The sequence below is a fragment of the Brassica napus genome, chromosome C2 (assembly GCF_020379485.1).
Source record: "Brassica napus cultivar Da-Ae chromosome C2, Da-Ae, whole genome shotgun sequence".
NCBI classification, from domain to species: domain Eukaryota; kingdom Viridiplantae; phylum Streptophyta; class Magnoliopsida; order Brassicales; family Brassicaceae; genus Brassica; species Brassica napus.
This window is the reverse complement of record NC_063445.1, coordinates 36686537-36698061: the sequence shown is the minus strand read 5'-3', so window position 1 is coordinate 36698061 and position 11525 is coordinate 36686537. Positions and strand designations below refer to the sequence as shown.

General features: G+C 37.5%; 1 protein-coding gene across 1 annotated transcript; it reads left to right on the top strand.

The window, feature by feature from the left end:
- The first annotated feature begins 9652 nt into the window (after nt 1-9652).
- Nucleotides 9653-11271, top strand: LOC125582369 (secreted RxLR effector protein 161-like). The gene is made up of 2 exons (XM_048749037.1): nt 9653-10232; nt 11123-11271. Exons 1-2 carry the CDS (start codon nt 9653-9655, stop codon nt 11269-11271), a joined length of 729 nt encoding a protein of 242 aa, XP_048604994.1.
- Nucleotides 11272-11525: the final 254 nt, after the last annotated feature.

Sequence of the window (11525 nt, the reverse complement as noted above, 5' to 3'; positions counted from 1 at the left end):
ACTCATTGTAAATCTAGATAAGAGTGGTAGGTACATTTGCGTGTTAAATATCCTATAGCAATTGTAGGTTGTAGCGTTTTTAGTGAATGAATTCTAGATGTGGTCTCGGCGACATAGGAAACGAATCCCGTTAACAAATCTCTACGTGTTCTTTATTCTATGTACTTACATATTTATACAAACATACTGGAATAAGAATATAGACTAGCCACCAATCTGAACTTACATAGGCAACAACAATTGCCAATTTGAGGCAAAGCTTCTTAATAAAAAAAAAAGCAGCTCTGAGTCCACTTATATTGACTATTATTTTGAATTTAAACTCGATTTGTTTTCTCGTGTCTCATCTGCTACAACCCTCTTTCTCTTCTTTTAAATGTAACACTTCTGAATCTTATCAACACAATATGGTGACAATTGCTGATTTATAGCAGGAGACTAATGAGGGTGTAATGATAAAAAAATACATTAATTCTGAATGACAACTGCGGATTTTATAATAAAAGCGACAAAATGAAAAGGCGGTACAATACAGTTACGGTTCATGCGTTATTTGAAATAAGTGTGATATCACAGAATAAGTAGATACAAATTAAATTTGTGACATACCCTCACAATTGATGTGCAATATCCATATATTTCTCGGAAGAAGGAAGATCGCCCACCGGCACAACTTGTCCTAAAGGACACATAATCTGGGTAAAACGATGTGGACGCTGATGCAACATCATATAGTGACCCAACGAAATTAGCAGAGTATTGATCGAAACTTGGGTTGAAGTTCGGGGGTGCCTCTCCATAGTGCATAACATATTGGACCTGCTCACCATTTCTGTAAATAGGAGAGTGAACACTGACTCTCAGCCCTCCGACTTTATATAGACTATGCGCCCTCAGTAATCAAGCTCGAGGTGACGGTACTACCACGGATGCACCATTATTGCCTTCACGATGATCTGTTAATTTTTCGGGAGGAGACTGATATACCATGGATTTGATCCATTTTTACCTATGGTGTATAAGTATTTTACTATTTATATACTATATATTCTATCATATTAGGTATGTTTTCAGGTTCAGAAGTATCTTGGAGTAAAGTGACGATTATGGAGCATTTAGGAGCTTAAATGAGCATTCATCCGAGCTGACCATTAGAGGTCGATACGAAGAAGAAACAATCGATCGATGCACATCCACTGACGTCGATCGATACAAAAGAGAAGTCTCGACGATTGAAGATTATTATGGATCGATGTACATTCTGTACCATCGATCAATGTCGAGATGCGGAACCACGACTAGGTTTCAGCCGACTTTAAACCCAAGACTTCACCAAATTACAAGATTATCCCTGACGAGTTTTTAACCTAATAGTTATATACTTGCCTAAGTGTTAGGAGGCAAGAGAGCTTTTGGCCACCTTTGTACTCTTATTTTCAGCAGAGAGTTTTAGGAGAGAAGATCATAGAGAGATTTGTGATTGGAACTCCATTGATTCATTTACTCTATTCTATGCAGTTTTTATTTATATTTTGTATCATGAATTGCTTAACTATGTCTGAGTAGTTTACTTGTTAGATTCAGGGTTCAAATAGGTTAGAGGGATTAGCCCCAACTATAGATTGCTAAGTTGTGGTATTCATTGATTGATTATTCTTAATGCTTGTTCTAAATTAGCTAACTAGAATATTGAACCTAGGAATCTGCATGCTTGACGACTGGAAAAAGGCTATCGCTGAACTAGAAAGCTAGTGAGCATTATCAACTTATGCCTATGGCTTAACTAGAAGCATCGATCAATACTGTCTTCTGACAATCGATCGATCTTGCGAAAGGTGTATCGATCGATATCCATATAGGACCATCGATCGACACTTTCTTGTGGTCAATAAACGACAGTTGAGATCCAAGATCTAGTTAGCTAACCAGTGAAACATTTCTATCGCTGATCACTGTGTCTAAGGGGTTGAGCTCTAATATATCATGCATGCAGCTGATAGGCATCTATAGGATTATAATCTCCAACACCTGCCAAATCATCTTGTTAGTCGAGCAATAAACTTACTCAATTAGGATTGCTATTTACATTTAAACCATAAAACAACAAACACTTAGAATTAATAAATTACTAGATTTAATAGGTTCCCTAGCTCCTTGTGGATTCGATCCCTAAGTACTACAATTGAACCTCTTATTTGAGAGAGTAATTCACTCCTTATGGTAATTTGAGTGGTATCAGAGACATTTCCCTTACTAGTCTTCAGTCATTTAAAGAAACATAATAACTATTTGAGGAATAGAGTTTCAAGTTTCCAAAGAACAAGAATAGACGTGTGATGCTCTTGAAGTTCTCACTTCTTCAATCCTCTCTACCGAGAAATAACCCCCAAAATACTTCTGTGAACACAATTTGTCACGAACTGCTATGAGATTGGCGGGAAGCGGAGGGAGTGGATCAACAACAACTACAAAACAAAAGACCAGAAACACATGTCATCCTAAACATACAAGACTGAAGAATGGATACCTCGGAGATGTGTTGATCAAAATTACCCAACCTTCCCCATTCCATTCTGAACATCGGGAGAAACTCCTCTCCGACAGACGCACTTTTCACTCGCACGTAAAAGAAAAACGGATTCCAAAGTTAACCATTTGAAGAAAAACCTTTGATCATCAAGAAATCTCGCGGCTTGAAATGACGTAAAAACAACTTCGGCATCTTTACTAAGCTCAAAATATATTGCAGGTGTGATATGTCTAACTTGACATTGCATTCATAATATCGTACCACCATTCGACGAGCTGACGTAGGGTGAAAGGGCCAGTTTCCCAAATGCTAGGTTATGGACTCAAGAAGCGGATAATCAACATGGGAATGGCAAACCACATGTAACAAAGAAAAAAGTAAGCTTTGTAACATGTAAAGAAACTCAGAGGAGGGCCATCAGCAAGATCCTCTGGTCATGGAATCTGGAAAACCACGTCTTCCAGAACATGGAAAAAGTCCTGAATCATTTTCAGAAACTGCGGAGTACGCCTGCTTGAACCATTCACAAAGAATCAGTCTGCTTTAGTCTCTTCGCAACAAACAGGAACGGAGGAGGAGGCACAATGCCATATGTCTCCCCTCCCAATAGGCCGAAATCTCCTCAGAGTTAGAATAAGGAGCTTACGGTTATTTCATCACAACCTCTTCTTTGTCGATCATTTCATTAACATTTTCACGAAAGACATGATCGGGAACCAAATCATTCGATACAATCCCAGATTCATGACCAAGGTGTGAATAGATTCTCGCTACCCTTCTGTTTGAACTACTCGACGACATTGAAACAAAGTTTCAGTAAGAGTAAGAGAGAGAACAAAGAGAAAATTTTTCCTTAGAAAATTCTTGAAAATGAGAATTGGTATGAATGACGAATGCAACCATAATTATAAGGGAAGATTGGTCCATACCATTGCTGACCATTTGACCACGCCTAAATCAAATCAAGGACGCCTGGGTCACAAGTTTCAGCCCTAGAGGCAACCGCACATGAGACTCAAAAACTTAGCCATTAATACCGGTTATATTCATATCATCACCTTGACAGAATCACACGTAGTTCGAACAGGCTGGGGATAACTATTTGGGTAAAATATTGATCTTGCGATATCAATAGTTAAAATCACTTATTTACAGGGGTAGGCAAAAAACCAAACCGAACAGAACCGAACCAACCCAACCAAAGTTAAACCGAATCAAACCATGTTCTTTACATAACCCAATTGGTTCATGTTTTACTCAACCCGAATGGTTTGGTTTTGTTTTAAACAGAACCAAACCGATAACCCAATATATTTTGATCTATTAATAAATAATAGATATATATGTATATTAACATATTGTGAAATTATTTTAGTTAGAGTTTCATTTTCCCTTTTTCCCTTAACTTCTATATTATTTTAAGTTCCCAAATATAAATAAAATAATACTATTATATATACACTCTAATTCTAATCCTAATATGTAATACCTAAAGATTGTACTCAAAACAAAACCTAAAAACTATAAGCCTCTAAATTTGTCACCGTCTCTCTCATTCATTGTAGATTCTCCAATTTCAACTGTCTAAATGTATAATTATCTAACATAAGTTCCCTAGGATCAAGAAAGACTAAAGTAGATGTAAATAATCTATTAGTTAAACATTTTCGGAATGCTTACAAGTCTTCGTTACCGACATATTTCATAACCAAACTAAACTACACCGAAAACTGAACCATAATAAAGTGAACCGAACTAATTTAAAAAAAAACAAACTAAACTGAATCATACTAAATCCAAACCAAACCAACACCAAAACTACTTCGGTTTTGATTGGGTTGAGTTTTACAAAACCTAAATAAACCAAACCCAAAACTAAATCGATATGCCACCCATAGAAAAACTATCGTCTGGCGTAACCGAGCCAGAAATATCTAGAGAATAATTCCGCATAAGCTGCCTCGATTTAAATGACAATACATCAAAATAAACTTTGTATAACTCTTCCCAGAAAATGTAACAAAATATTTTTTTGTACGAACAAGAATTACTTGGAAAACATTTCATCAAAAGGGGTGAACATCCCTTCTTATCGACAACATTTTACGAAACAGCTTGCGTACAAAAAAATTCGACAAATTTTCACGAAACAAATTTCATAAAACAAAACATAAACATTTTACGAAATAACTTTTGTAAAAAAAAATTAACTTTGGAAATTTTTTGCAAAACAACATTCATAAAACAAAGTTTTACAAAATAAAACTTGAGAAATTCCTTGCTCTTTTTAAGTTTTTATCACAAAAATAGCTCTCAATGAAGAAAATGACCAAAATAAGTTTTATTAAAGGATAAAAATGTGTTTTTACCCTAGGGTTAACTAATCTAGACTTAAGGTTTAGAGTTAAGGGGTGAGGTTTTGGGGATAGGGTTTCAAATTTAAAAAAATAAAAAATTTAAAATTAAAAATTTTAAAATAAAAAGGGACCATTTTGGTCATTTTCTTTTTTGACGGCTATTTTTCTGACAAAAAAAACTTAAAAGGGATATTTGAGAGAATTGTCCATATAACTTTTGTAAAGCAAAATGAGGCAGTGTTATATGAAACAACTTTCGAAAATGAAACAGAACTCAACGTTTTATGAAATAATCATAGGAAAACTGAACGGATACATGAAACAATCAATGGAAGAAAAAATAAGGTGAGAAGATCAATGAAGAAAATAACCAAAATAAATTTTATTAAAAGGTAAAAATGTATTTTCACCCTAGGGTTAACTAATCTAGACTTAGGGTTAGAGTTAAGGAGTGGGATTTTGGAGATAGGGTTTAAAATTTGAAAATATAAAAATTAAAATTAAAATTAAAATTTTCAAAATAAAAAGGGGCTATTTTGGTCATTTTCTTTTTTTTAGAGTTATTTTTGTGACAAAAACTTAAAAAATGGCAATTTGAGAAAATTGCGCATATAACTTTTGTAAAGCAAAATGAGACAGTGTTATATGAAACAACTTTTGAAAATCAAACAGAACTCAACGTTTCTCAACGTTTTATGAAATAATCATAGGAAAACTGAACGGATACATGAAACAATCAATGGAAGAAAAAATAAGGCGAGAAGATCAACAAGGGAAACTTGCTCACCCACTTGTCTCTCTCCACTTATTGTCTTCTCTTCTCTCTCTCTCTCTCTCATAATCGTAAAAATCAAATGAGATTTTGACAAAACAAAATTATGAAAATTATTTCGTAAGCCAACATAACTCATACAGAAATGATGAGACGAGTGAAAAGAGTTGTAAAACGGTCTACAACATAAATAGGCTCAAACAAACGACAGTCCCTTTACTTGTGAAGGAAAACAAAATAAAACAAGAAAAAAAATATTTTGAAGAGAATAAACACAAATTTTAGAGATAACAAAGAATCCAAGGAAAAATGGAAATAGGATCAAATCTACATAAATTGGGAAGTCAGCTGGTCTATGGATCACTATACAAAAGAAATGGTCTAAACAAGACTGGGGGAGACAGAAACATTTCTACTGAAACTCTATATACTTACGAGCTGTGACTCACGTATTTATTTTAAGGCTTAGATGGTTTAATCTAGAAAACTTAGATAGGTTCCGCTTGTTGGAGATAAACATAAAGTTAACTTAGGAGTTAAGTTACACCAATCCTAAGTGAATTAGGATTAGGAGAGTTAGACCTAATGAGTTTATCTATATAATAAGATGCAAGAGTGTTGCATAGATTGTGAGAGTTTAGAAATTGAGTTTGAGAGCTTGAGTTTTTTTAGTGTTTCTTAAGCTAATAAAGAAGAGTTTCTTTATATTGAGTTCATACAATGGTATCAGAGCCAAAACTCGTCATTAAGAGCTGATCGAGAGATTGATTCAAAATTCATGGGGGATTTAGTGGTAACGACGACCAAGAAGGATGGAGGCTCGTCCTCCATAAAGTGTCCAATGTTAACAACAACCAATTATACTGTATGGGCGATACAGATGAAGATGTTGCTTTGAGTTCATAAGGCATGGGAAGTAATCGAGATCGAATCAATTGAAGGAGATAAGAATGATCTGGCGATGGCCCTTCTCTTTCAGTCATGTGGGAGCTGATAGGGTTCGAGAGGCGCGACTACAAACTCTCATGGTTGAATTCGAGCGGCTGAAGATGAAAGAAACCGATAAAATCGATGACTTCGTGGGCAAGTTATCAGAAATATCATCAAAATCCACTGTGTTAGGTGAGAGTATGAATGAAGCAAAACTAGCGAAGAAATTTTTGCAAGGACTACAGCACAAGAAGTACATTCACATAGTTTCATCTCTTGAACAACTACTAGACTTAAACACCGTGAATTTCGAAGACGTCATAGGCAGGTTGAAAGCATATGAGGAACGTATCTCTACAGAAGAAGAAGAAGAAGAAGAAGAAGAAGACACACAAGGAAACCAGAGCAAGCTTATGTATAGCAATACATAACATCAAAGATATCAAGATGGAGGATATAGAGGACGAGGGCGAGGTAGCCGGTACTATGGCCGAGGAAGAGGATGCGGAATGTCATATTGGGAGAATAGAGACTCCTCAAAGGTTTTATGTTACCGATGTGACAAACTAGGTCACTTTGCAGCCGTGTGCCCTGATAGACAACTCAAACTACAAGAGACAACCGAGAATAAACAAGGAGAAGAAACACAAGAAGCTGAAGGACTCATGATGCATGAGAGTTCGAATCCAACACTGATGGAGACAAGATATGGTATTTGGATAATAGTGCAAGCAACCATATGAGTAGAAACTTGAGTTATTTCAACGTCATTGATAACACAATCGCCGGGAAAGTCCGTTTCGGAGATGAATCTAGGATAGACATCAAAAAGAAAAGATCTATTTGTTTTACCAGTCAAGACGGAAAGAAAAAAAACCCTTGCAGACATCTACTACATACCAGCACTAAGAAGCAATATCATAAGTCTCGGACAAGCTACAGAATCAGGTTGTGATGTAAGGATGAAGCAAAACGTTCTTACAATTTATGACAAAGACGAAAATTTGATCGTGAAAGCATCGAGATCAAGAAATCGACTATACAAGGTTACAATATAGATATAAGAAACGAAGGGCCTTCAACTTCAAGCACAGAGAGACTCATCACGATGGCATGCACGACTAGGCCATCTTGGTGTCGACAACTTGTGATTGGACTTCCCAAGATAAAGGTTAAGAAGGAAACCTGCGAGGCTTGCTTACGTGCAAAGCAAACAAGGAAACCTTTTCCAGTATCTACTTCATACCGCGTAGCATTGGAACTAATACACGGCGATCTTTGTGGACCGATAACACCACCCACCGCAGGAAGAAGCAGATACATATTTGTCCTTATTGATGATTACTCACGCTATATGTGGTCTATTCTTTTGAAAGAAAAGAGCGAAGCATTCGAGAAATTCAAACGTTTCAAGTCAATTGTTGAGAAGGAAACCAGAACAACCATTAAGATGGTCAAGATAGATATAGGCGGGGAGTTCACAAGCAAGGAATTTCAAAACTTCTATGAGATATCTGGGATACAACGACACTTAACTGCTCCCTATACGCACAACAGAACGGAGAGGTAGAGAGGTGTAATAGAACCTTATTGGAGATGACAAGGAGCATATTGAAGCACATGGAGGTACCTAATTACTTATGGGGAGAAGAGGTGAGATACTCGACCTATTTGATCAACCGCATCGCACCCAATACCCTGATCTTACAGACACCGTATGAAGCTTTTAAGGGAAGAAAGCTGTGCATAACACACCTTCGAGTGTTTGGATGCATCGCTTACGCTAAAACAGAGGTGAGCAACTTGAAAAAGCTAGACAATGGGTCGCATACTCGTGTACACCTTGGAACTGAGCCCGGCTCTAAGGCCTACAGACTATTTGATCCAACACAAAGGAGAATAGTAGTAAGTAGGGATGTTGTTTTTGACGAAGAAAAGACATGGATGTGGAACAAGAGCGAAGGTGGAGAAGAAACAAAGGAACCGGGGATGTTCAAAGTGTCACTCAAGGAATATGAGAGTCAAGGCAACGAAGATAGAAGTAATGTATCAAGATCTGAGACTCATAAAGAGGGAGATGAGATCAAAGATGAAAGCGATCTTGAAACTGAAAGCAGAGAAGAAACAGAGGACCGTGAAAGAGAAGAAACAGGGGATCGTGGCGAATAAGAAACAGAGGATATTCCGAGATGTTCAACAAGGATCAGTAAGAAGCCCGGCTATCTTGACAACTACATTTGTCTTGCTGAAGCCGAAGGAGAACGTCTCTTGTTGTTGTTGAATGAAGAGCCATGGAATTTTAGAGAAGCGATAGAGGAGAAGGTATGGCGTGACGTGTGCGAAGAAGAAATCAAGTCAATTGTGAAGAATGGAACATGGGATCTCGTCGACCTACCGCCAGGAGCAAAACCAATTGGATTAAAGTGGATCTTCAAGATCAAACGGAATGTGGATGGCAGCATAAATAAGTATAAATCGAGGTTAGTAGCGAAATGTTACATTCAACACCATGGTGTTGATTTCAAAGAAGTTTTTGCGCCCGTTGCTCTTATAGAGACTGTCAGGTTCCTGATCAGTCTCGCCGCCTCAAATGAATGGGAGATCCACCACTTAAACGTCATGACAGCCTAACTTCATGGAGACCTTAAGGAAGTTGTGTATGTAAGTCAACGCGAAGGCTTTGAAGTTGTAGGACAAGAAGAAAAGGTATACAAGCTCAACAAAGCCTTGTACGGTCTAAGAGAAGCTCTAAGAGCTTCGAATGACAAGCTCAACAAGGTTCTTGAGAAACTAAGCTTCAAGAGATGCTCAAAAGAACCATCCTTGTATCGCAAGAAAGCGAAAGGACGTCTTCTTCTTGTCGCAGTGTACGTCGACGATCTGCTAGTCACCGGTTCTGAACGTTCCATGATATATGAGTTTAAAGAGGAGATGTCAAACAATTTCGAGATGAGTGATCTTGGGTTATTATCTTACTACCTTGGCACTGAAATGTGTCAAGCTAAAGGAAGAATACCGCTGTCTCAAGAATGATCTGCAAAGAAAATATTAAGTGAAACCGGGATGGAAGAGTGTAATGCAGTTCAGACGCCAATGGAGTTTGGTCTGATAGTTTCAAAAGCCGAAGAAGAAAGAAGCATCGATGAAACGAATTATAGGCGGAAGATTGGTTGCTTACGGTATCTCTTGCACATGCGTCCTGACCTTGCGTTCAGCGTAGGGCTATTATCAAGGTATATGCATAACCCTAAAACCTCTCATGGAGTAGCATTAAAGCAAGTCTTGCGGTACCTAAGGGGCACAACGAAGCTCGGCCTTGTGTACAAGCGTGCAAACACAATAGAGATAAAAGGATATAGTGACTCAAGTCATAACATAGATGATGATGACGGTAGGAGCACCACATGTCATATATTCTATTTGAATGATTGTCTAATCACTTGGTGCTCTCAGAAGCAAGAAACCGTGGCTCTATCATCTTGTGAAGCAGAATTTATGGCTGCAACCGAAGCTGCGAAGCAAGCCATATGGCTACAAGAATTCCTGGAGGAGATCACCGAGAAGCCAAGTCGGAAAGTGGTCATTCGCATGGACAACAAGTCAGCTATAGCTCTTACTAAGAATTCAGTCTTTCATGGCCGTAGTAAGCACATCCACAAACGCTATCAGATCCACTTATCTCTCTCCACTTATTGTCTCCTCTTCTCTTCTCTCTCTCTCTCTCTCTCTCTCTCTCTCTCTCTCTCTCTCTCTCTCTCATAATCGTAAACATCAAATGAGATTTTGACAAAACAAAATTATGAAAATTATTTCGTAAGCCAACATAACTCATACAGAAATGATGGGACGGGTGAAAAGAGTTGTAAAACGGTCTACAACATAAATAGGCTCAAACAAACGATAGTCCCAAGAAAATAAATCTTTTGAAGAGGATAAACACAAATTTTAGAGATAACAAAGAATCCATAGGAAAATGGAAATATGATCAAATCTACATAAATTGGGAAGTCAGCTGATCTATGGATCACTATACAAAAGAAATGGTCCAAACAAGACGGGGAGAGACAGAAACATTTCTACCGAAACACTATATACTTACGAGCTGTGACTCACGTATTTATTTTAAGGCTTAGATGGTTTAATCTAGAAAACTTAGATAGGTTCCGCTTGTTGGAGATAAACATAAAGTTAACTTAGGAGTTAAGTTACACCAATCCTAAGTGAATTAGGATTAGGAGAGTTAGACCTAATGAGTTTAGGAATATTATCTCTAAGCATATGAGGAACGTATCTCTACAGAAGAAGAAGAAGAAGAAGAAGAAGAAGAAGAAGAAGAAGAAGAAGAAGAAGACACACAAGGAAACCAGAGCAAGCTTATGTACAGCAATACATAACCTCAAAGATATCAAGATGGAGGATACAGAGGACGAGGGCGAGGTAGCCGGTAATATGGCCGAGGAAGAGGACGCGGAATGTCATATTGGGAGAATAGAGACTCCTCAAAGGTTTTATGTTACCGATGTGACAAACTAGGTCACTTTGCAGCCGTGTGCCCTGATAGACTACTCAAACTACAAGAGACAACCGAGAATAAAGAAGGAGAAGAAACACAAGAAGCCGAGGGACTCATGATGCATGAGATTTCGAATCCAACACTGATGGAGACAAGATATGGTATTTAGATAATAGTGCAAGCAACCATATGACTAGAAACTTGAGTTATTTCAACGTCATTGATAACACAATGGCCGGGCAAGTCCGTTTCGGAGATGAATCTAGGATAGACATCAAAGAGAAAGGATCTATTTGTTTTACCAGTCAAGACGGAAAGAAAAAAACCCTTGCAGACATCTACTACATACCAGCACTGAGAAGCAATATCATAAGTCTCGGACAAGCTACAGAATCAGGTTGTGATGTAAGGATGAAACAAAAC